General features: G+C 36.3%; 2 protein-coding genes and 1 long non-coding RNA gene across 3 annotated transcripts; 2 read left to right on the top strand and 1 right to left on the bottom strand.

The window, feature by feature from the left end:
- The first annotated feature begins 2,842 nt into the window (after positions 1 to 2,842).
- On the top strand, positions 2,843 to 5,431 carry LOC139821594 (large ribosomal subunit protein uL6-like). Its single transcript, XM_071792762.1, has 4 exons — positions 2,843 to 2,883; positions 4,497 to 4,635; positions 4,881 to 5,208; positions 5,296 to 5,431. Exons 1-4 carry the CDS (start codon positions 2,858 to 2,860, stop codon positions 5,400 to 5,402), a joined length of 600 nt encoding a protein of 199 aa, XP_071648863.1. The 5' UTR covers positions 2,843 to 2,857; the 3' UTR covers positions 5,403 to 5,431.
- Positions 5,432 to 14,097: 8,666 nt separating this feature from the next.
- LOC139821262 (synaptic vesicle glycoprotein 2B) lies at positions 14,098 to 19,364 on the bottom strand. Its single transcript, XM_071792168.1, has 11 exons — positions 18,962 to 19,364; positions 18,680 to 18,736; positions 18,240 to 18,401; positions 17,986 to 18,148; positions 17,197 to 17,318; positions 16,873 to 17,111; positions 16,323 to 16,543; positions 15,639 to 15,856; positions 15,227 to 15,386; positions 15,025 to 15,152; positions 14,098 to 14,276 (listed from the first exon to the last, which is right to left on the bottom strand). The coding sequence occupies exons 1-11, from the start codon at positions 18,963 to 18,965 to the stop codon at positions 14,221 to 14,223; spliced, it is 1,530 nt and encodes a 509-aa protein (XP_071648269.1). The 5' UTR covers positions 18,966 to 19,364; the 3' UTR covers positions 14,098 to 14,220.
- Positions 19,365 to 23,534: 4,170 nt separating this feature from the next.
- LOC139821263 (uncharacterized) lies at positions 23,535 to 26,712 on the top strand. Its single transcript, XR_011734220.1, has 4 exons — positions 23,535 to 23,812; positions 24,137 to 24,455; positions 25,084 to 25,197; positions 26,031 to 26,712. It is a non-coding gene; the product is annotated as an uncharacterized lncRNA (long non-coding RNA).
- The last annotated feature ends 154 nt before the right edge of the window (positions 26,713 to 26,866 follow it).

Below are 26,866 nucleotides of genomic sequence, written 5' to 3'. Positions count from 1 at the left end.
GATGAGCGACCTGTTAATATTAATATTAAGGGCTAAAAATTTAACAGGTATCTTATTTTACCTTCCTGGAAGTATATATGCTATTCGTGAAATGAAAAAAAAAATTTCCCCAAAATGACACGCTCTAATATATATATACATATATACATATATATAGGGGGCATTCTTTTTCAACGTTACACCCCCCCTGCCCATTTTAAATTTTGGTTAAAAAATTTTTTTTTGGGCTCAAATTACAGCAAATTTTATTTATTTTTCCATGCCGTGTGGCAGTTTTAATGATGATATTCGTGACCACCAAACGATTCCGCGTCGATTGAACCCTATCAAAGTCAATTTGGGTGATAAATACAATTGTTCCGACTAGTGGCACAGAGGTGATATGTCCGGCATTATGCGCATACGGTTTTTTCTATTTTTTAGGAAAACGGTTGACCATCAAACGTTTTACTGATGATATTCGTGACCACCAAACGATTCCGCATCGATTGAGCCGTATGAAAGTCAATTTGATTGATAAATAATGTTTATCCATCAAATAACCGAGCTAACGTCACGGAGTCATACGACCAATGGCGTGAGAGTACGGTTTTTTCTATTTCTTAGAAAAACGATTGACCACCAAACGTTTTAATGATAATATTCGTGACCACCAAACGATTCCGCGTCGATTGAGCCCTATCAAAGTCAATTTGGGTGATAAATACAATTGTTCCGACTAGTGGCACAGAGGTGATATGTCCGGGCATTATACGCATACGGTTTTTTCTATTTTCTGGGAAAACGCCCTGGCGGAAATATTTCTACAAAATTTAAAAAACTATAAAATATAATTGCCAGAATCTATTAAATTCTACATGAATTTAAGAAATACTACAAAATCCTACATGAAAATGCTAGAATTGGAACACTTTTGTAAATTTTTGTAGTATTCTACAAGTAAGCAGATGTTTTAATTTTTTAAGATTTTGTTTCTTCTTAAATTTTTAAAATTTGTAGATCTTTGTACTATTTTTTATAAATTGTAGTTTTTCATAAAATACTACTTGCAATAATTTCTTTATTTGAGAACATTGTAATTTGTGGTACTATTTCGTAGATATTTCTACAAAAAATAACCATTTCTACAAAAAATTAAATATTTCAACAAAAATGTACAAATTTCTATTTCTAGTTAAATTTTGTAGTTATTCATAGAAATTTTTTCCGCCACGGCGGTTGACCAGCTTTGCAGCTCTAAGCAAGCCTGCAAAGCTGCTTAGGAACGGCTTTTCCCAAACTTTAGCCAAATTAATTAACGAATCTCATTTCACTTATGCTCGTTTTAATCAGTAAGATCAGCCGCAAGCTGGTACAGAGCCGGATTTTCCATTTTGGCTCTTAAAAAATTTATAATAAATAATATACGGACTCGCAGCTAAGCAACCCGACAGAGGTCGGTAGTGTTACTCCTGTCGACCCTTAATTAAAGTTCGATACGTTGAAGTTGTCCGGCCAACTTCACAGAGGTGACTCATTCTTCTCTCTGTACGAAGCATACGAGCGTTGGTATGCGTTGGTAGATTTCCCCTCTCCGTGCCTCGATCTTTGTGTTGCCAAGTTAGGAGATTTTCTCCTAGATCTAGGGATATTTTATCTGGTTTAGTGGAGAAATAGGAGAAAAAAATCTTTGGGAGATTTTTTAGGATATTGTTGTTCCTTCAAGGCTGCAAAAAATATCGCGATACGAATTAGCTATTTTTGATTTTAAACAATATTTAATGCCCCTCCAATGCATGAACTTTGGGTATGAGTTTAATAATCTGAGTGCTAGCATGAAGCCAGAAACTGTCATTCAGGTCAAAGAACGGTGTAGAGACTTTTTGAGCTTGCTATGTTCAGAGTTACAGAAGAGAATTCCAGAGAACATTAAAATACTCGAGAAAATATCTACTTTTTCGCCAGAATCAGCCTCTTCTCAAATCAAAGCAGATATAACTGAAATTGCCTCAGAATTAAAAAAAAGTGTGTGTAATACTAATATAGACTGTACGATACGAGAGTGGAACCTTCTTCACACTGCACAAGTTAAAAATTGTACAAGCACTGAAAGCTTTTGGGCGGAAGTGTATGATATCAAAGACGCTGGCGGAACAAAACGATTTGAAAATATTTCCAAGCTTGTGCTTGCTCTGTTAAGTCTTCCATTTTCGAATGCTTCAGTCAAACGCGCCTTCTCTATAATGAGTATAGTAAAGGACAAGTTGCGGAACAAAATGTCGATTTCAATGGTAGAGGCAATTATGCATATCCGCCTCACTCTGAACATTAACTGCTATGATTTTAAGCCTACTGCTACCATGTTGAAGCGTTTCAACACTGAAACTATTTACACTAATATAAATGAAAATGACGTTGCAATGTTAGATGTTTTTCCCGAAAAATGAGGCCGGAAACCAGAACTTGAGAACTTATAACTGCGATATAATTCGGGTTTAATCAAATTTAGATTTAAGAAACGTGTTCATTCTTGAAGATCTCATTTGCATGCACATTACGTAAATGAAGGAAATTTAGTAATAGTTATCTAGTTTTATATAAAGACTTTATAATATCATTAAGTATATATATGTTGGTTGTGTTATATTTATACAGTTTTATATATAATAATAATTATAAATATTAAATACTTAATGATAAATATATATATCAATTTTAAAAAATTCAAAAGAATTGCAGCGCCATCTGATGATTTCTTTTCATTGGAAGGTGGCACATTGGTCTGTCAAAATAGAGGCTATTTAGGAGATTTCTAGGGGGAAACGAAATAAGCCTAGGGGGAGGTCGCACAGATCACCTGGTAACACTTTTCCGGTGTATGGTGGACCACGAGGTAAGGTGGAGGTAAGTAGTTTTTACGATGAAAAATATTTTGTAGAATCCGCATCAATCCGTCGATGCGTCGAATATAATAATTCGACATTGTGTGTTTTTTGCATTATCGTATTTCACTCTTTCGCCGCAAAATATTATCTTTTTTTTTATTAGCCGTCTAATAACGAGGTGCACACGCGTCTATGATTGTCGAGTCGCTTTGAGATTTACATGTATTTTTATTTAAATAAAGGCATATATACAAGCGAAGGTACATATGAAAAATTAATACGCAAATTTGCGAAAAATCACGCAACTTCTATTCATCTATCTATCGATTCGTGTGAACATGGGGTATATAAGCGCTACTAACCTGATCTAACCTATAAGCTAGTAAACTATTGAGAATCGTAAAGAATGTGTTCCACCTGTGTATTACAATAAACGATCAAATTGACAGCGATATATTCTTATTACAAGTTATTTTGTACAGTGAGAATAAAAGTTCTTATTTTTAATAGCGCTATATTTATTGATAAAAGGGTAGTAAATATAAACAATTGTAGCACGTAGTTTTCAAACTTTTGTAATTAAAGACACACCTACATATTTGTATTTTCATACTTAATTTATATTTATCGTATTCTTTAACGGAAACATAATTATCAGGACTTTAAAAAATCTAGCAGCTATATAGATAATCGCTACTGTCAATACTGTTGTATTCTATAATTACAGTACCAGGTAGCAGAGTGACGTCAAATGACGTCTTAAGGGGTAACGCCACTCTAGAGTCCCAAAAAAAAGCCAATTTTTGATAATTTTTTTCAGAAATACAATAATCATAAATAAAAATCGGTTTAATTCTATTTATTATCTATATATTAAAGTATAAAAAAAATTTTATTAATTATTTATTGCCAAAATGGCGGCACCAAAGCCATTGCTCCAAAGTGCCTTTTTGCGGAAGGCGTCCAACGGGCGGAATCGAAGCTCCTATAATTTCTGAGCTGGAACAAAAATTCAAAGATTTTTGAAAAATATATAAGTTTTTCTATAGTAGTACCTAGGGGAATTGCGAAATATCATTTTTTGTAAGAATGGTGCATGTTGGAAAAAAGTGCTTCATTTTTCGCTAAAAAATGTCGCACAAAATTGTTTATAAAAAAAGTTTTGTTCAACTTATCGCAAAATCCCTAGGTACTTCTAAAGATAATGTTATTGTAAAGTTTCACTCAAAATTTCAAGTCAATCGGATAAAAGGTGTTCGAGTTCTGATTCCGCCCAACTTTAAAAAAGCGATTTCGAGAAAAACGCGTTTAAAGTTTCAGTTTCACCATTCACAGATGTGAACGCGGCGGCAGACGGATTACGAAAAAGGGATAATAGAGATTTTTCCGAGCTTTGAAACCAAGTGTACCTTATTTCTAAGACCTTAAAGCATCGTTTAACCAAAAAAAAAATCAATTTTTTGAAAATTCTAGAGTGGCTTTACCCCTTAATAACGTCTTAATGATGTCTCTGGACGTCAATTAGACGTCTTTAGACGTTATTCTGCTACCTGGGTACTATATCTTATGGCAGTCTAGGCATAGGTCGTATATTACAAAAAGTGTAAATATATAAAATTATTTATGTTACAGAATGAAGAAAACCGATACTAATCAAACGGTTAAAATCCCAAAGGGATTGACTGTTACCGTCAAATCCCGTCTAGTAACGGTGAAAGGACCAAGAGGTGTATTGAAACGATTCTTCAAGCACCTTGCGCTTGACATTCGTGTAAGTAGAATATTATTATTACAAAAGATGTGATGTACGTGTTTCTTGAAAAATTGTCTTCCAGTAATCGTCTAATTTTAAACGAACAAACTGGAGTAATTGTATCCATTGTGATGAGAATTTGGATTCCCCTTCATTTCCCATAAATGATAAATCAACATCTGAAATATTTGCAATTTATATCAAAATGTTGCAATATTTGTATTTATGTCTTATAAGTGAATATTCTTTATTCTGTATTTTAGATGATCAGCCCGAGGTTACTGAAGGTAGAAAAATGGTCCGGTACGAAAGAAGAATTAGCTGCTGTTCGTACCGTGTGCTCGCATATCGAGAATATGCTTAAAGGCGTAACAAAAGGCTACCAATATAAAATGCGAGCTGTATACGCCCACTTTCCTATTAATTGCGTGACTACAGAGAGTAATACAGTTATAGAAATCCGTAACTTTTTGGGCGAGAAATTCATACGCCGTGTCAAAATGGCACCAGGTGTGACTGTCGCAAATTCCGGCAAACAGAAGGACGAGTTGATCATAGAAGGAAATTCCTTGGAGGACGTATCTCGTTCAGGTAAATACTTTAATACATATAAGTACCGGTAGTTTTCGAACAAATAAATAAACTTGGCAACGTTAAACATTGTATTCTATATTTTAGCTGCTCTCATTCAACAGTCAACGACGGTAAAGAATAAGGATATTAGAAAGTTTTTGGATGGACTTTACGTGTCCGAAAAAACAACAGTTGTACAAGATGATGAATAAATTCTTCAATATATGACTGGACAATAGAATTTAGTAATGCACATATTTTTATTGACCCAATATTGAAATAAAAATGTACAGTTTTTAATTGTTTCTATCAACGTTATACTTTGATACCTTATTTAGGCTATGCACATAAAAAGTAGTTATATATGTAGTTATATATGTCTTATTATAATGTTTATTACCATTTTTATTATTATTTTTCTTGAAACTTACAGTTTTTAATTGTTTCTGTTAACGTTACTTAGCTTTAAGCTATGCACACAAAAAATAGCCCTGATTAAGTGTAGATATGTTTTATTATCATTTTTCTTTAAAATGATCTCAAGAAAATTAATTTTCTCGAATATTTTGGTGTTTTAGTAAAATGTATGATGTTGTGCCGTAAACGGAGAGTGTTTCGGCACAGGATTCTAGGATACCGGGTCGGAGAATAAGTCGTCACGATGTGTATCACAATTGAGCCAAATATATTTCCCTTTGATATTTTACAACAGTTCTCCTTTATTCTAGTTCCGATACTCGCGAAGTTAAAACACTTTTATATGTTAGACGCACGTTACCGTTTCGTTGTTATAACTGACGACTGCCCGCCGCTCGTCGGAAAGGCGGGCGCTTTATCCGCTCGGTATTGCTGTCTTATTTGTCAGTGTTTTTGATACCGCGATCAAAGGTCTAACGGGCAGGTGATGTCCGGGATGACCATATTTGGTCATTCCCGAAACTTATGCAGGTCTTCGCGTCAGCAACTCGGAGTTGCCAAGTGCAATACTTAATCTCTAATTCGTTGTGCGCTCACAACATTCCTTCCCCCGCGGAAAAAGAAAAACCTGAGGTTTACGAAGTTTTTCGTTATTTATTTATTTGTGTTTTTTTTCCTTGAGGGGCTAATATGTATGCTATGATTTCCCGCTTTAGCTTCTTAATGTTTCCCTTTTTTTCTTTATTATATAAATGACTACCAGTATAACGCTTACTACGGCTACAAGTAGGGTCGCGGAACCTACAGGATATACAATATTCTTATTTGCAAAGATGCTTGGCTGGTTATTTTCCACTTCTTTTTATTAATTTTATCTAGGCTTAAACTTAACTTTATTAATTCTGACGGATCTCTGATTACTGGTTCTAACTTGATTTCTTTCTCAGAGTCTAATCTGTTGTCTAAAGTTATACTTTCCTCTAAAGGTATGAGTTGCATTAAATTCCGGTAAATACATTTGTATATGTTTGGTATAAATTCGGTTGTTTGTTTCTAGAAATATGTCAGGTGTAGTTAATTTACAGTTATCGCGCAATGTAATTTTTCCAGTTTTTTCAATTTTAATTTTACTTCCGGGAAGTTCATTACATTGAATCGTTATCTCTGATCTTTTTGATGTTGAAAAGATGTGGCGTTGTCTACGGTTTTCTATATATTTAAACGCTTTTACAAAAAGTTGCACTTTGCTTGGTGCATTCGCAGTTACACGGTATACAGGGAAATTTTGATCACATATTACGGTAGTAGCTTCGATCATCACGCTTACATCTGTTTAGCTCGTTTTCCTTTAATACTAGATAATTATATGTTTTTCCCGGTTTATTCCTAACAGCGCGTGTGAGGGTTCTAGTAATGTGAATACATTATGGTCGTTGTGTATTGGTACGGGAGTAATTTTTATAATTTCGTATATCGGGTATGCTGCTATTGGGAACGCTAGGATAGTATACACGTTTTCATTGTCGTAGTACGCTGTTACGTGCGAAACCATTGAAAAGGGTCTCGCACTACACCAGAACGCCTTGAAACCAATCAACATTCGCGCGCGAGCATCGTATCTTCGCTTCGGCACACAAAATTCGATTAAATAAACGAACGACGCGGAATGATTGCGATATTGTTACAACTCAAGTCGTCAGTATAGTCAAATATAAATGTAGATTATTAAAGTAGTTAAACTAGCATATAAGTTGAAAAGTTCCTTTATTAAGTGTAATATTCATAGTAGGCGCCGGCACACGTCGCTCTCGCAAAATCACGCGATACTCGGATGGTCTCACGTGATTTTCCCGCGTACCGTAGTCCCTTACCCCGGGACGCCGCCGAACTAGGGGTATAAATACAGACCCTGCGAGCCGATAGTAGGCAGTCAGTACTCGCATTCCGTTTACGGCAGTCATTATTATTCTAGAGCACAGTGAGCCTAACGAACTTAGTCGCGAGAGCGTACACCGCCGAAAGAACTTAGCCGCGAGCGCGTTCACTCCCGAAGGCACTTAGCCGCGAGCCGCTCACCGCCGAAAGAACTTAGCCGTGAGCGCGTTCACCGCCGAAGGCACTTATTAGCCGCGAGCGCTTTCACAGCTGAAAGAACTTAACCGCGAGCGTTTTCATTGCCGAGAAGTGTCTCTTAGTCGCGTGCGTCGTTGTTGATGGTGCCGAGAGACCATCTGTAAAAAGAACAAAAAGACAGTTAGCAATAAATCAGTTGCAATATATTCCATCAATAATTGTGTTCAACTTACCTCTCGACGATCCTAAGCTTGATCCTCGCGTCGATGCGCGCCTATCGCAGGGCGTTCTCGACAGGTCCTTACCTTAGATGCGCGCCTCCCACAGGGCGTTCTCTAAGCTCCTCTAATTTTTCCTCGATTCTGAAATTATAAAATAAAAACCGATTCGGAAATACCGATTATCGAGTAACTTAACTACTCGCTAGCACTAAGGGTCACACACACTTCCACTCTGGCACGAGGATTCGACACACGCACACAACCACACAACCTTGCAAACGAGCTAACCACGAAGGAAGCCGATATACACATAGCAAACAAGATCCAGAACCATTTTGTAAGCCAACTTACGGTAAGTCTGCCATCACCTATGGTGCGTTCGAGGCGCTCGGGACAGGCCCACCAGTTGAAAAGGCTTCGGCGAGCCTACTATACGGCCGGAGAATTCGACCCAAAAATATTTAACACCGTTCCGTCACGGGGTGTAACAGCCGAGCTTCCCGCCGATGTGCCAGACGACCCCAGTTCGCGACAAACGTCCCCGGCAGCCGAAACGCGTTCGAAACCTCGCGTCATCCGCTCAGAAATATTAACGCAAGAAATTCGTCTCATCCTTCGAGAATGCAGCGCGACCCAAAGCGCGAAAGAAATTAAAATAGAGTCTCACTTACCTTCGCGTTCATCTTGAAGAATTCGAAACGGTTTAACATTTCACTCAAACCCACTCCGACGTCCCGGACGTAACAACGCGCTTACGTCTATGTATTTTTGTATAGTGCAATGTTCCAGTTTCCGATCTGAATTTTAAATGGGAAGTTCAATCCTTTGGCTAAGTGTAAGGTTGCTTCCTGTAATTCTACGATTATGTTCCCTATGGGAAGTACGCGTGTAATTAGGATGTTATTTTTTGCATATGTCAGATAGTCGGTTATCAGTATTATTTGTTCGTCTATTTCCTCTCGGTGTATGAATTGATCGTGTAGTTTCCTGGTGACGTTTGCCAATAAATTTTCGTTGTGGGATAGCGTCTGCTCCAATTTTTCCATGTGTCCTAATGTGGAGTTGATGATCTTCAGCTGGTTCTTCGCTGCGTGCTGTAGCGTCTCTTGCTGATTATTAAGTATTTGTAATTGCTCGTTGATTGTTTTTGCGTCTTCAGCATCCATGGTACCAAATAGAGTTTTACTAATCTCTCCAATGGCATTGATTAACTCTCGCTTAATTACGGGTGACTTGTAAATTGTTTGTAAGTGTTCTAGGGCGCGTGTCGTTTTATCGTTTTTTCTCTTATAGGTCCGGAGAGCAATCTGGCATTTATTTTTGACGTCTCCAGTGGCATAACTGCAAAGTTCCTCGGTATTCTCTAGGTATCTTTGGAGCTGTTGGTGTCTGATTTTTAATGCGGTTACGTCTATTCGTATCGCTAATTTCCACGCTAATTGCCTTCGTTTGCTGCAGGTGTCCGATTCTCTCGAAATAGATACCTGGCTCGTTGATAAATTGCGTCACTTCGTACGGTGGTACGGACGACGCCGACGCTCCTGTGTGAGGTGCTGATAGAGGATGAGAAAATGTATAACGATGCGTAATTTTATTTCTCTTGAAACGTCAGATTTTTTATTTACTTTTTCTTTATGCTTCTCGGGTAGGCGGATGTTCGCCGGCGCGCTATGAGCTCGCGTCGTGATCTCATGTTTCACCGCCGTGGTGTGTGTTAGCTTATCGTTTTCCAAATGAAGTACATCGCAGAAATTGTCGCATCTCTGCTCTAACATCTTTCCTTCTCTATTATTTAAGATTTTTATGCGTTTTTTACGTTTCTCGCGTTGTTCTTGAATTGATTTGCGCTCTTCCGTCGCGGGTAATGTGAGTACCTCAACCGTGTCATTCACCGGCACCTCTTCTAGAGTTACATGCGGTGTGATAATTTCGACGGGCTTTTCAGTAACGTTTCCTATATGCTTATTGGGCAGATAAAGTCTATCGGTTTTACCCTACAGTTACCGATAAATACTCTCGGAATTACTTCTTTGCCTCTTACGATACCTACTACTTTATTTGTCTTGATTATCGCGGATATTATTGTCTCGCTACGCGGTGGTAAAGTAGGTAAACTTTCGAGATACGGCTGTAATTTTAATGTCGCGGTACCGATTTTTAATCGATTTTTGGCGTGATTGGGTACGGCTTGATGTTTTTTCAGGAAATTGATTCCCAGAATACCTTGGTGGTCCATCGGGAAATCATCTTGTACTACGTACATTGTATGCCGTATTTTTTCCTTGCCTAATCGTATATGGATGCTCGTATCTTCCCGAGGGTGTATATTTGATGTCCAGTTACGCCGGTCAGCGCTATTTTCTTTTTTCGTTTTTTCGTTGTGTCTTTGAGTTTTCCTAATTTTATGAAAGTGACGGCGCCGTCATTCTTTTTCAGATTATTTTAAATACCGAATATGCCATAACACATACACACATGCGTGTTTTATTTTGTACAAAAATAGATAGATTAAACCATGAATAGTAAAGCACACAAAGAGAAAAAAAGAAAGAGAGAGTTGTTTCAAATTTGAAGTATTGCGACTATAAAGATACTAGCATGCCTCGCCGGGCTTCGCCCCGGAGAACATGTGTATTAAGACACGCAAATAGTCTCTCTTTCTTTCCCTCCCTCTCCCCTCCCCCTCCCCCCTTATTATTTCCTGAAAAATTGAAAAAATTAAAAAAACTGGTTTTTAAAAGATCGGTAACGAAAAATTATATACTTTATGGCACTCCCCGGGAAATTCAACCCCTACTTTATGTACAATTCTTTGAGATTCGGTCATTCCAAACCGGTTTCCAAAAAGATCGGTAACAAAAAATAGTACACTTTATAGCACTCCCCGGGAAATTATACTCCTTCTTCATGTATAATGTTTTGAGATTCAATCAATTATTTCCCTAAAAATTGGAAAAATTAAAAAAACCGGTTTCCAAAAATATCGGTAACAAAAACTGTTGGTTGACAACACTGACAAACACATCATGGCACTCCCCGTAAAATTCTACCACTACTTCTTTAAGATTCGGTCAATAAATTCCCGAAAAATTGAAAAAATTTCCGTACCGGCTTCCAAAAAGATCGGTAACGAAAAATTATACAGTTTATAGCACTCCCCGAAAAATTCTGCCCCTGCTTGATCTATAATTCTTTGAGATTCGGCCAATTATTTCCCGAAAAATTGAAGAAATTAGAAAAACCGGTTTCCAGAAGATCGGTAACAAAAAACTATACACCCTATAGCACTCCCCGGGAAATTCTACCCCTATTTCATATACGTTTGGTAAAAATTCGGTCCATTGGTTTCCGAGATCATAGCGAACAAAAAAAATGCAAACCCTGTTGCTTTATAATAATAGTATAGATTAATAAAAAAGTAAAAACTTTAAAAAATTTCTGTTGTCACTGTCTTCAAGTGACTCTTACTTATTATAAGAAGTCTGTTTTTACCAATCCTAATTGATAAGATATTAAATATAATAAAAATTTGAGTCATTATGATAAATAGTTGTCTTATTTAGAAAGTTTTTTAAGAAAAAATTAAAAGTGTTATTATAGTTTTAATAATCAGAAAGAAGAAAAAATTAAGGAAGAAAGCACAGAAAAAATTTATTCAAAGTTTGCTTAAGAACTATTATAGCAGGAGACTGTTCCTAAACATTAAGATTTCTAAAATTATCAAAAACTATCTGAAGTTCTATCATTAAAAAGATATTTTAATTATATGAATACGAAAATAAACGATCGTGCTTGACTGCCACGTTCTGCTCGCATGTTTACCTACACGTAACTCAACAGTCATTCATGTAATATTTTTCTTGTATGTATATGTGTTTCGCTCTCCAACTTATATCTCTTCTTTCATAAAAATAATAATCTATGAATCTATGTATAATAAGTCTAATCTCTAGTATAATATTATGTGTGATGCACCATATATTGCAAAAATTTATAGATTTAAATAAAAACATATTTCTAATATTATATACAATCTTATAATTATTTAATATAAAAATATACATAGTTTAACGTAAATTAATTTTTGGACAAAGCAATATAACGTGTTAATCATTGGTAAAATTTCAACTGCAGTAGAATATTGAATTATCTACAGATCTATTAAGTTATCGCTCTCGATAACTTATTAATGGTCATTTTTTCTACAAACATCTTATATATCTGTTGAAGATAGTATTTGGAATTTTCCGGTGTTTTTGTAATTTAACACTTTGTGTGGCCCATACCATAAGCCTTTTAAGACACAGTCAATTTTTCATACTTTACAGTTTTCTCCTATAACGTTTAAAAAAAAATTGCGACAGTTCCGGCCTTATGTAAGTATAGAAATCACTCTTTGAAACCTTAAAGATAATACATTAATTTTTATAGATTTTTTGTAACACAGAAACACGTTCAAAACTTTTTAGACTTGAAAGTCCCAGGGTGTCCAGGTGAGTGCTTCAAAAAACACAGTGTCCACGTAGTGTTAAATAAGGGCTCATACACAATGAGAAAAATAAGGAACAAGGAATTAAACATAGAGAGAATTCCGTATCTTGAAAAAAGAGAGTAGCTGTGCGTCTTGAAAAACGATGCGGCTATGTTTAATTTCTTGTTCCTTATTCCTTTCATTGTGTCTGAGTTCTAATTCGAATAGCAAATTCAAAATTTAAAATAATTGAATTTTAAAATATTTAAATATTTAAATTTTAAAATATCTAAAATATTTAAAATATTTAAATGTTTAAATTTTTCAAGCCTATAAATAAAATATATCAGAGAAATTCGAACAATTCAAATCCGATATAGTTAAAATAATAACGTAATACACTTAACGTAATACACTTTATTATAGAGATTTATTCTTTTTAAGAAGTAATATTTTTCTGTTTTAATAATCGACAAATGTTATCTGAACAATAACCGTTTCACAAACATGTTCAAAATTCAAAATAAACATGTCAGCTGACCTATACTCTATACCTGCCTATACACTATGGACAGAGAGGCCATCCCGGCCTTTTTCGGGCCTCGGGCCCTGTACGCACAGTCACCGGAAGGCAACAGAAACGGGTCGCGCAGCTAGAATGCCCGAGGCACTACGAGATTCAAACGTACTGTGTACTTAACAATTCGTAAAAAAGAAAAAAATTGCATAAGTCGAAGTTGTCCGGCTAACTTCTATGAGGTACAAAAGTACTAAATCTAGTACAATTGTACTAACTCTGGCAACACTGCCTGTACGCTACCGCCAGTACATCCATTTTCGAAATTGGTACTACGTAGCCACGTTCATTTTCCGACACTGCCGATAAAACATTATTTTGGTGCGCATCCGTGCTACATCTGCAAATGTAGTATATATCAGAGAGAATATATGTATAACACACCGATACATTTGCAGATGTAGCGCGGACGCACACCAAAATAATGTTTTATCAGCAGTGTCGGAAAACGAACGTATCTACCATCGACATACCACCTACCTACCCGAATCCCTACCTACCCGTATGCCCGTATCCCTACCTACCTACCCATATTCCAATTTATAGTAGTATGTACCTCTCTATCCATTTCCATTGTCCTACCTACCCGTATTACAATTTAGTATAAATCTAATATTTTAATTCAGATCGCGATACGATTCATATAAAGGACCTGATTTGCTGGTTAATCCAGCGGGATATCTCAAAGTGATATTATCACTTGAGCTTTTGGGAAATGTTAGGGCTGCGTTCGAAAACTTTACTCGGATGCACACCGCATTGTTCTATCTTTGTTACTTACTAAAAATTGAACAAAGACAGAACGACGCGGTGTGCACCCGAGTAAAGTTTTCGAACGCAACCTAGAATTGAGGGTTTTAACACGCGCGCGATTAGGATTTAATTGAAGAGGGATTTTTTAATCCCGCACATATGCGAGTAAATATATAAAGAAAATAGGGTAATTATACATTTTAGGGGAGGCACCTCCGATGACCTTGACCTTGACATATGTTGTGGCTGTACTTCCGAAAACGTCCGTGCTCAGATTTAGTTGAAACTTTAATATGTTCTCTTCCTTTAAATATAGAAATGGAAAATAAATTCTGACTTTGCAGGGCCTCCCGTTCGCGCATCGTCTTCAGAGAGGAGATACGAATAAACTCGTGTTTCTTTTTTAGCAAATAAATTTATTAATAAATACAACGAACACCGCGAGAAAAGAGAGAGTAGTCCAAAGCACAGATTCCTCAGGTCGTCCGAGCAAAAACACGAGAAAGATTCTCCCTCTGCTATTCCAGCGTGTCCTTCCCCGTCCTCGGCAACAGAAACGAGAAGATACCGCAGGCTGAAATCGAATTATATTATTATATCACTGTATTCGAGTGGATTAAGCTACACTTATTTTCTACATCTCATACACATTAGAATCACTAATGTAAAATCTTATAGTCGAAACGGTTCTAGCGAACAAATTAAATGGTTACAGTAAGCAGATAAGTTAATATCGCTCAGTATTCGTATATTCATGGAACACGAACAGAACTCAATTAAGTAAAAAGCGAAATATGCCAATATAGATATACTGTCGAGCTGGATCTTTTGCGTCTAATAATATTATTCGCATGAATTTATGTACATTTTTCGCCCAGCAAACTACGCGTCGCTATTACCGGTTTTGAAACGCAGTCTCAAGTTAAAGCTAGAATAGTACAATCACATAATTAAATTGATAATCAATTTAATAACATTGATACCAATATGAATCTTTAAAACCATTGCAAAAGATAGTTTGCTGGGCGAAAAATGTATGGCGCGAGACACTACCGTGTCTCTTGATATAAATTCACGCAAATAATATTAGCCGACACAAAAAAGATCCAGCCCATCCGTATATTGATACATTTCTTATTTATTTTATACTTGATATTGTTAACATAGTCATGACTCACTTAGTATAAAAACTAATTAATATTTATACAAATAAGACAAGAGACCAAATAACGCTCTTCTATCCGCGCATGTTCGGGGAAGAATTTAAACATTTAGGTCCTGATCAGAGAATCAAACTTCAGGTACTGTAAAGATCTTCTTACCGAAGAGAAACGCGGCGAACAGTATGATGGGGATCACGCAGGCTAAATCGATCAGATAACCGAACACCAGGTTGCCGATCAGAGCACCTAGACGCCCCATGGTCATTGACAGAGCCGCGGCCATCACTCTGTAACGTGACACCGGATTAATGAATCCCAAAAATCAGAAGAACTGAAGGCGTTCGAATCGCAATTTGCTCACCTGAGATTCGTCGGAAACATGTCGACGATCACGCAGTAGACTAGAGAGATTCCGAGAGACGTGAGGGCCTCGAATACGCACGAGAGCACCAGGTTCTGCGTCGAATTTACCACGTAGTAGAAGCCCACCGTCACCGCGCCGGAAACCACCAGCGACACGACTGAAAATGTAACGTAGCGCGCGTCTCGTTTAATTCTAATTGGAATCTAATTATATGAAAATATTAAGGTCTCAAAATTTAAACAAACGTTTTAGAGATCTAATTAGATTCAAATTATTAGACTCTAATCTAATTTTGTTATGAGAATCGGAATCTAATTGGACATATTTATCTAAATAGCTGCCCGATCGATTTCTCCTTCTGTCCCTTAAGGGTATCCAAGGGTATCCCAAGTCAAATATTATCACTCACTCAGGAAGAACTTTGCGCCCAGTTTGTGCACGAAAAGGGGTAGGATAATCGAGCCGGGAATACACGCGAGGCCGATGTACACGGTGTGCAGATAAACGGAGGGCGCGATTATCGTATCGCATCCGTAAGGGTCGAAGAAGGTCGTGTTGTCCGGCAGAGAGGACACTATGCACACCGACGTGGTCTCGCCGGGATTCGCGTGCTCGAACTGCTCGAATCTATTGAATACAACGCAAACGGGGATTAAATTAGCACTAAGATATTGCAAGTTGCATAAGCGAAACAAAATTAGACCGTTAAAGAAGACGGTCGGTGAAAGTTTAGGGTCGATTCAGACACAGCCGTGCCGTATCCGTACCGTGCACGAAATAGAAATATCAGACAAGTATACCTATTGTCTCCATCCTTGTCTAATGTTAACGATACGGGTACGGCACGGTTGTGTCTGAATCGACCCTTAAGCGGAATTATTGGCAGGAAGAAAAAAGAAAAGAAGAAGAGAATAGAAAAGAGACTTATTTTTAGTGGTACAAAATGCCCTTTATATTTTATATTATATTTTTAAATTTTATTTGCGTTTACAACTACAACATACGTTCTCTCGTTATTATGATTTTATATTTAAAGAGCTTCTTCCGGCCTAAGAATTCAAAAGAATTGACGCGCATCAATTAAAAGATTTACCTAGTAAACAATTCCGGGAACCAGACCATCAGTGTGTAATAGCTACTGGTGAGTCCAAATTGAATAGCGCAAGCGAGCGCGGTGTTGCGCAAATAGGGCGGCTTGCAGAGCGCGCTTGTCAGATCACGTATTTCCGCGAACAGGACCTTCAGATCCTTCCGCTTGTGCAGCTTCAGCGATCTGGTGCTTTTGTCCTTCGCCTTCTCTTGCAAACACTTCACCTGCAGAACCAGGAGAGAAAAAAAGAGGATAAAATAAAATATATTTTATTTTTTTAAACTTAGTCCCTTCCACGTTCTCTAAATACCTGAAAATAATGAACTAAAAATCGCTTTTTTTTTAGTCACGCATATCTTATTTCACCATTAACGTTCATTAGACACTTATAAAGTATTTAAGATTGTTATCAATTGCTATTGTTTATAAAGCAGTCTACATGAAAAATCTATATTAATTTTTTTATTTAAATTCTAGGAAGACATACATGTAAGAATACTTAGAATTATTGCCTTTCATCATTTCTAGAATGAAAAAGTTAAAATAATGTTACCGGATAGGTTTCTGGATCGGCGCCGGTGTTTCTCGAGTAAATCCACTTGAACACCTCGAGGGCGGCATCGGTCTCGCCGCACTCCAGCAGAAACTTCGGGCTCTCGGGGAAAGCAAATAGCCACAGGCCGAGCATGAGCGATGGCAGAGCGCAGAGCGCGACAAAGAGATTCCAGGACTTAAAGTAGAACGTCTCGCTCACGATAGTGAGGTCCATAGGGATGATCAGCCAAGCGATCACTAGAAATGATTTCGACTTGGATTCCGACTTCTTGGATTTTTGCCTCTTAAAGGTAGATTGATAAGGGACGGAAATTATACTTACGCGGCAAAACTATCACGCCGACTGTCCAGAACATCTCCATCCAGCAGAGACAGCGTTCGCGGTATTTCGTGGGTTGAAACTCGCCGAGATACGGAAAGCAGATGCCCATGGCGCCGGTCACACTGCGTAACGATCGAAACTTTGTTAATTTAATGTTATAACTTTATATTATATTATATTATATTATATTATATTATATTATATTATATTATATTATATTATATTATATTATATTATATTATATTATATTATATTATATTATATTATATTATATTATATTATATTATATTATATTATATTATATTATATTATATTATATTATATTATATTATATTATATTATATTATATTATATTATATTATATTATATTATATTATATCATATCATGTATACAGAACTTTCTACATATTATTCTATATGTGCATGATAATAATCTTAATGATTGATTCTCCATTTTTATTTGAATGACAGATTTTTCAATAAGAGCAAAGTCAATTTAACGAAAATGAGGCGAGCTATAATAAGCATTTTAATTTCTAGTTTCGAGGTACAAGCGTTTACAAACAATTATAGGATTTATATTAAACTTCAGGGGAATAAAAATAGATGCCCAACACATTTCTTAGGTAATTTCAAGTGGGCTTTATTTTAACAGTGTTCTAATTCTATTGGCTAACAATAAGTCCCCTATTAATTAGAAAATTCTGATTTAAATGTTTATTCTCGACATTTTCGTTAACGAAAAATTGACTTCATTTTTAGCAGAGAGTCTATCCTATCCATACTCACGCGAAGCCGTTGAAGAACCGGAAGATCAGGAACACCCAGAAGTACTGAACGAACGAAGACACGATGCCCACGACGCCGTCCATCAGCAGCGTAGCTATCAACACGATTTTCCTACCCTTCGTGTCAGCCAGGCATCCCCATATGTACGATCCAATCAACATACCTGCAAAAGTATCTCACATATCAATCTAAACGATGTTCTTCGATAAATAAAGGCTGGCGCCGACGAAACGAGAGACGAGACAAACACCGACCTAGCATCGGAGAAGCAGTCAGCCAACCCTTCGCGGTAGAGTCCATCTCCAGGTCGCATTGCGCCGCCGGAAGTACGAACGAAAGTATCGTCACGCCGATCGCCGTGTCCATATAAATCAGGCCGCAGACGGCGAGCAGCATGTAATGGAACCTTCCAAAACCTAACGCACATTGGATTTGATAAGATCCATGATTTGAAAATTTGATGGATTTGATGGAGAATTGTAATCAATATTAAGGATCATCTTGCGCGAGATGATCGATCCCGCAAAAGTTCTGATGTCTTTAGATTCTTTTTTTTAGATTTCGATAACGCTTATAAATTGTCGTAAAATTTTATGAAATGTCTCAAACTGTGGTAAAATTGCATGATTAATAAGCACTTGGTCTTTGAAATTAGATTATTAGATATTTAATTTTTTCACAGAATTCTCCTTACCTGTTACGGTGATTGCATGCTCGAAGTCGGCACCTCCGTCTGCCAGGAAGTCGAGTCCTATAACAAGAAAAATAAAAAAAAAGTGAATAACACCTTTCAACTAAATCATTTTTACATTTTTTATTAAATTTGAAATAGAAATTGTTAGAAAATACGATTGCGAGATATAAAAATTTTCACAGAAAAACCTCAAAATAACTGAACACAAAATACTGATGATTATTCATGATAATAATAATTAATCATTAATGAAATAGTCGAACATCTCGAGGTGGAACTTACCCATGATCGCCGCTTAAATCGCTGGACGTTCTGCAGGTGCTCGCGCGTCGGAAGTTCTCCTTCGTGGACGTGCCGTCGCAGTGCCGTCGCTTCCTGGTGCTGCTACTGCAGTTGCCGCGATGTTGTACTTGACAAGGGCGACGCCCCACGTTCATTGGTGAACGGTGAACAGCCAAGGTGGTATCCTGTCGGCGTCGCTACCGTGAATTCCACCCCTGATGTTGGACTACCACCCCTGGGAAAGCGACGTCGATCGGCGAACAGCAAGATCAGTAGTCAGTCAGAAGAACTCTGCGAGAAGTTCCTCTCTTCGCGAAGTTTCCGTCTCTCTGCGAAAAGAAACCCGGACGGTCGGCGAGCAGCCGCTTCTTCGCGCGGTCGCGATCGGACGAATGATCATGGACCATGGATTGCTTCGCGCACCTTGACTGATTTGTGAGATAAGATATCATCCGCCTCCGCGAGAAGAGGGGCTGAGGAGCCTTCGGATTTTCCCAAAATAAGAAAATCCGCGTGGAAAGAAAGTAAGGGATTTAAAGGCATATAAAAGACGGCTTTATGATGATTTGAACAATCTAAAAAAAAAGGAGAAGATAAGTCGACACGGGTCAACTGGTAAGTGTGGTAAGAAACATTCTGCAATTAAAAAAAAACTAATTTATACATTAAATATAATTAAATATAAATTTAACGTAAACTGTTACTTACTAATGGCCACATTTTTAATAACTGTGTTCGATTATTCTATCCTTAACCCTTTGTTGCATAATGTCCCTATATAGGAACACCTACTTTTTCGCAGCTTTCCTGTGTTTTATCTCATAATTGCTTTATGTATTTATCGTATCGTTATACGTTTCTAAGACTTGTATGCATACAAGAATAACATAAATGTATGTAATTAATTTTTCCGCTATATCACTGATAATTTCTAAACTCATCTATTTACCTCACCTATGTGTATGTAAAATTTTATTAAAATTGGAACTTAACACTTTGCTTTGTATTTTCATATTCTGACTGTAGATTTAAAATCAAAAACCTAAAAAACTTTTATGTATAAAATTTTATAATTTTTCTTTTAACTTGGCTGACATATATCCGCCATTTTGATTTATTAAATTTTAATTTACAATTAGCAACCCCAAAAACCTCCATATATTAACATTCAAAATATTAAACAGAAAAATTTGTGCAACAAAGAATTAAGCCGAAGGAGGTAAATAAAAATCCAAGTTATATTTTCATAGATTTTTTATCGCATAACGTATTGATCTTTTTTTAATTATTATTAATAAATATTTATCAGTATTTTGCATGGTTTTTCGATTAAAATTTGTTCGTTAATTTTTGGCGATAATTTCTGGATGCATAATAAACGTGTACGCCTAATGCAAAATGATTGCTATATTTATGACGTAAACTCACAAACACATAATTTACGATCCGAGCACGCGGAAGTTGACAAGCACTTTTTGCTTGTTTGATCGTTATTATTTCGTCGCAATTTCACAAGATAACGTCCCTTCGTGAAATTGTGTCATGCGGGCAATATTTTATTACGTCATTAATTTGTTCGAGTTTCAGTCATAAGATGATAAGAGATAAGAGATCTGCAGCATCAAACATATATTACCTAAAGTCACCTGTCATATTAATTTATTATTGCATGTGAATTATGAATATATTATTTATCAATCACGTGAATAAAGCTGCGTATTCGCTGCGGCGAATATTTTCGACGTTCAACACGCAATAAATTATTTATTCATTTTTAATTCGTTATTTTCGATTGTCCTTGCCCATCACTTTGTAAGGCAATTTTTTTAGAACTGTTAATTGTTAAAATGTAAAATACATTGTTTCACTGGCCGGGTAACCTTCTTTTAGCTTTATACATTTTTTTTATTATTTTCTTGATTTATCGACAATCATAAATCTATTCATTATCCATACATTTTATAAATTACCTTCTTAATTTATCTATCAACAATCGCCAATCTATTCATTTTTATATATTCATACATTTTTCACGGGTCTGACTTTCTATGTAACATCTTAGCAATACTTTATTACCGTATTAAGACTAATTAAGAGATCTATCATTCACGTGAATCTGAGTGATTCCTCGCGCTTAAATACAGAAGATAACGATTTCCCGATTTCAGGTATTAACGAGATGCACATTCATTGAGATGCGTCATACAGAAAGGTTTGTGATGTCAAAGATGTCATATCTCGTATTGGGATATAGGAAACCGTCACGTGAGTCTGAGTTCGGAAACAATAACGCGAACGTTCGATATAGCTGAAAAAAAGATATATAGAATGCCTCGAAATTGTTAGGTAATTTTATAAAATGTTTAATAAATCGATAATAAAAGATTATTGTCAAAATCTTAACAATTTTATAAAATTATTGTGCAGAATATAAATCATACTATTGATTGTGCAAAACAACATTCGCGTTTCTCACATTTATAAAAACAATTTGATATTATACTATAGAATTGTCAGAGCTTTACAAGTAAAGCAGATGAATTACTCCTTCAAACTTTATTTCGGTAAATTTAAATAAAATACCACAAAATATATATATATATATAATTGAAAAATTTCTGTCTAAATGAAGAAGAGCCCGCGACGGCAATTTTGCTTCACTGTAAATTTGTTTTCGATTTTACTTGACAAATATGCCAGACCTTTTGCATCAACCTGAGATACCTTAATCATAACATACAGCTCCGAGATATTCGGAGTATCATGTTCGAGGAACGTGAACCCGCCAACGGCTTACTCGTAAAAACGCCAGTGCGACGTTAAAAGGTCATAAAACGGTAGCACGTGTAAAAGATGCCACTTTCCCCCCATTTCTTACGTATTATTTGTCTGTCGCGCTTCTCTCTTGACAAATAAAACCTCCACTACGAACGGCATTATCTGGCGATCGCCGAGGGCCAATAGGGAAGTGACAAAGACGGCGCTTACCGGTGCCTATTTATTATCTACGCGATTGATCCCATGTTTTCTTGGAATTTTCCATGTGATAAGAATATATACAAAAACGGCGATTCGTCATCGTCGCTCATCTCGCAAGTACAAAATAATTGTGGGCAATTCCGCGTTTCCGAAAGCGAAGGCGCCAGCGATTGCGTGACAAGATCAGTTCAACGTGCAACGTGCTATTTATATATAAAACGATAACGCGTCCACACACACCTGAACGGAAAAGAATTTTACATACGTAAATAGTCGCGAAATCAGATCGGCGGAAAGATTTTTACGGACAAATCTAATCGGAGTCAAATACTACTTTAAACTTGAAAAAAATTAATCATCTCTTTGTTTCGGATTGTACCAACACCATAAAGATATACAAAAATTAGATTTTTTTAATTTTTTAATTGAATTTTATTTCCTTTTTCGAATCGAATTTGAATCGAATCAAATCGACGAAATTTTATCTAAATCGAAATGAATCGAATCGTTGAAATATAATTTTTAATTAACTATTATTATTAGATTGAATTTTAATACAATTAAATAATAAGAAAATATTTTGACGTGGAAAAATAATATTAATTATATAATATAAATTATTTTTAAGGCAAAAAACATTTAAATATTTAATACATAAAACTAATAAAATGTACTTTATTTAATATAGAATTTTTTCTGATATCTCATTATTAAATAATTAAAACTTTATTGGAACTGATGTTAAAATTTATATCTTTATAAAATTTTCTATAAAAACGTGAAATTCTCATATTTATCGGACGAAACATGAAATATTCATCTTTGTCGGACTTAATTTATAATTGAGGCTGCTGAAATATCTAGGGAAGCCTTTTGCGGGTGTCTGAATCATTTATTGTATGAGAGTAGTAAAGTATTTTATCCCGATTAAAAAGAATCGATTGATTCGATGTTGACAAACGCGTTACTGACTCGTTGACAGACACGTGCACGGCTTTCGATTGCGATCGCGAGTACAAAGTCCAAAAATAAACGACATATATGTATCGACTTATTATGTAAATTATATTTTTCCTTCCAAAAGCTATTTAGATAAGAAATACAATCTGAGTTGGAATATACGTCTTTTAATATTTTCAACAAATCGTTAAAGTTCTTAAAAATATTTCAATAAGATCTTACGCAATCTAAATTTCATTTAAAATAGAATAGTTCATTAAACCATAATCCAATCCATTTAAAATAAAATAACACATTTAAATTTTGCGTTCTTCAAAAGATTACTTTTTACTTCTTGTCCCTCATAGCATTCTTTTAATATCGCTTTGACCTTTAAAATTCAAGTTTGTAATTTACTTTAGCTCTATTTATCCGTTCTAAATTATAATCTTCTGGAGAGATACACATGTATGCGTATATTTTATTTTAAAAACAACATTATGTTGAAATGTCTATATTTACATACACTTTAAAACGTCTAATAGAATGATTATATTTATAGGTATTTAAAGTGTCATTCGAGATATATTTGTTATCAACGTAGATGGATGTCGAGAGAGATTACGATCGTCTGATCTGCGATGTCCAGATTTAATCGGCCACAAAAAAGTCGATAACACGCTTCTTTATTCGGGAGCGATCGATTAATTCTGTCGTTTACAAATTGTGGAATGATGTAATGCCGGAAAAACACAAAGTGTAATCGCAATTTACAGATTGTTTTACGCAGTGTACCGAAATCGTTGTCTTCGACAAGAAAGGGAGATTCGAGAGACCATTCGATTGTTGCCCCGAGGATTAAAGAGGATTAGTTTTATATCGATCGCTATCGTCGAAAGGATTTCTGTGCTTCTCGGATTATCAATTCATTTGGTAAGTCATTGTCGTAGGTATTTTCTTCGGCGTTGATCTTCTGGATATCTTTGATATCACAAGATATTGATATAAATAACTTTGGTATTATCCCGGGGACATTCCTAGCGATTTTTATCTTATTTGCGAGCAAAATTTTAAAGAATTCTTATTGTTATCCTGCTGTCATTGTGAAATTGTACAGTCCGACAAAACGGTGACTTATTTTTCAAATTTATGCTTGTGATTAAATATATAACTATACCGTTTTTATACAAATTTTATATGACAAAATATAAAAGTGAAGAGAAACATGAACAGATACATTTCTCACCCTCCTCAAAGAGATGATGCTGAAGGGGCACACGTGGAAGTCGTCGGCCTTGAGATGCTGCGGAAGCTTTTTGGAATCGGGACGAGATACGTCGACGAAGAGGCGCGACGTTTTTTCATGGGTGACAGCGGCCTCGCCATTCACCACTTTCGGTGGCCGCGACCCTAACTGCCTCGGGTACGGCGCGATATTTAGACGAATATGGGCCAATGGCAAAAGGAATGCGCAGGGTCGACAGTAGATTTTTTAGCGCCACGATAGACTCGATGAGAAACGCATGAATTAACCGCATTGTATCGTTAAATATCAAGATAGAAGATAGTGAAGAAGGTTCGTTTATCTGCTTTAAAGCTTTGGGCGAAGCTATATAACGATCTGAACTTTACAGGAGAATTGAAAAACTTTTTTACAATAGAAATTGTAAGAAGCTGATGATAAAAGCTAACTTTCTAAGAGAGATGCACAATCTAATATATTATTTAAAAATTATATACAATGTAATTTCAAATAAAAAAGCTATACATTTGTGTTGTACAACCTACATTAATGAAAGTAGAATAAAAAAGAAATAAAACCTTTAATAAATCGATATCTCTAACTAATAGCATTTGCGACGAAAAATTGCAAGAGCATAAGAATTGCGATCTTTCAAAATAAAGAGAGTTAATAAGACTTAATTGGTTTAACTAAAAGATTGCTCTGAGAGATTAGTAAGAATGTTCTTGGAACTATAGTTTCGTTTTCATTCTTCTTATGACTAGAATAATATAGTTGCTTTTTGCAACGCTATCTGGTATAATTAAATATAATTTATTTAATGAAAATTAATTTAATTAATTAACATACAATTATATTACTTTCTCTCTTCTTAATAAATTAATAAATATAGTGCGGATCCGATTATTTTTGTTCTTAATAAATTATATAGAGATAAATATATCTTAACCATTATTTTCAGTGATGAATGATGAGTGACTCCTTGAAAATATCCGATCTGATCTCTCGCGCCGGCCCTGCGGAAGCGATTGGCGCGTACCGGGACACCCGGGATGCCTTAATTAGAACAAGTAAGGTACGAGCGAAAACTATTAATTGCGACTCTATTGACGTCCGCCAAATCCTATACGCACCACTAATACGCACACCCTCTATCTATCTGGATGCGGTTTATCTCGCCGGACCCTCATCGGATCTTGATCAGACTCCCTTGGAACCGTCCGACGACGTTCCGATCTCCGGATCTCGTCGCGGCCTTGACTCTCCGTATTTCCGGTCGTGATACGAAATCTTGTATCGATACCTATCCCTTGGAAACCCATATCAGTGATAATGCGTCCCCTCGAGCATTTAACAACATCGACGATATCAACGGTGACGACAATGAATATTGATCCCCCGCGGTTTAAAAGCGCGTGGAAAATAGCACCGCGTGTTAATGAAGCGCTCCACTGACGCGCGGACTCGCAGACGTAATTTCCTGCGAGGGAATTGTATCCTGCCGCATTCGTCCGCGTTTCTTTTAAAAGGCCGGGTGAGGCTGGGTTTCAATCGGCTTCGCTCCGTCCTTCGGAGAAATAAACTCACATCCCTCGAAGTGTATTACTTCCGAGGACGGAAAACCTGGATTGATTTTAGACCGCGCAGGGGAAACTTCGAAAGTCCAAGAATAAAATTCAAAGCAATGAAAAGAGCGAAATCTCCTTATATATATCATCTCGTTTTCAAGCTATTTTTATAATCCCTATTCACTGAGCGTTAGCATGACATCATTTCCATTTTGCAAAAGACATTTTGCTTTTAGCACGATCTCAATTAGAGAAAAAGAAGCTATTCAAGATAAATTACTCTGAAAAAGTAAGATTAAAATCGCGTTAGTTCGTATATTCTTAAGATTTTTTTTTGCAGATGTGTAAGGATAAAGAAAGGATTTGAGAGCCTCCCGGATGCCCAAGGATTTAATTTTACAGCGGCGTTCGATATTCTAAAGAGAATTTAGGAGGTTGACACTGTTAAAGCTTCGCCTGGGATATATCGAGCGCGGAACATCAGCGGCCACGAAGACCTACAACGCGCGGAGCTTCCGTTGCGTGAATGGCCTTGGTCGAAGTTACGTATTAGGCCGATAAACGATAATCGATCTATACACACTTTGTTGTCCCCATAAAACTCATTTATTTCCTCATTTCGTACCGTCGTTTTTCCCCGTAATTTATTTATTTAACGAGGGTGAGATGGAGCGCAAGAAGAAGACGAAGAGAGACGAAATGAATAGACCTTCGTGTTTGCTCGATTTACCGAGACGCATTTACCGCTATACGCGGTAATCGGATTGCATGTGCCATGCCGGGAGAGAAAGAGAGAGATTGTTCCACCCCTTATTGAACATCGCGTAAACCTCCCGCCGTTACCATGAAGAAAAATACAACGGCAAAGTCCGACGGATCTCCCAGATTTACTCGTAGAAACAAAATGATCGCTCGAACTGCGCTGTACTGATGGTGAAAAATCTTTCCCTCATTCAATTGTAAGAAGATTGTTTCAGTATTTTTGATATTTTTACAATAATTATAAAGTAATCTTTTTTTTTTTTCAAACAGATCGATTTCGCAAGGTGACTCGAAATCACAGATTTTCACGTCAGTCTGTGAATTTCATCGACTTGTCGTTTTTGAAATTGAAGTGATCTGTCTTGGCACATTGACTAGGAGCAACGAGATTTCAGGAGTAACGAGCTACCCTCT

This window comes from Temnothorax longispinosus, chromosome 11, assembly GCF_030848805.1.
Source record: "Temnothorax longispinosus isolate EJ_2023e chromosome 11, Tlon_JGU_v1, whole genome shotgun sequence".
Classification (NCBI taxonomy): domain Eukaryota; kingdom Metazoa; phylum Arthropoda; class Insecta; order Hymenoptera; family Formicidae; genus Temnothorax; species Temnothorax longispinosus.
Note: the sequence above shows the minus strand (reverse complement) of the source record. Positions and strands in the feature narration are given on the sequence as shown.

Bases quoted from the DNA above. Each gene is read 5' to 3' on its own strand.
- LOC139821594 (XM_071792762.1), top strand. From the start codon at position 2,858: ATGGTGGACCACGAGGTAAGGTGGAG. The intron at 2,884-4,496 runs GTAAGTAGTTTT...TTTATGTTACAG, and splicing joins GACCACGAGGTAAGGTGGAG to AATGAAGAAAACCGATACTA. The intron at 5,209-5,295 runs GTAAATACTTTA...TCTATATTTTAG, and splicing joins GGAGGACGTATCTCGTTCAG to CTGCTCTCATTCAACAGTCA.
- LOC139821262 (XM_071792168.1), bottom strand. The intron at 16,544-16,872 runs GTAACATTATTT...CTGGTTCTGCAG, and splicing joins CCGATCCAGAAACCTATCCG to GTGAAGTGTTTGCAAGAGAA. The intron at 15,153-15,226 runs GTGAGCAAATTG...GTCACGTTACAG, and splicing joins ATGTTTCCGACGAATCTCAG to AGTGATGGCCGCGGCTCTGT.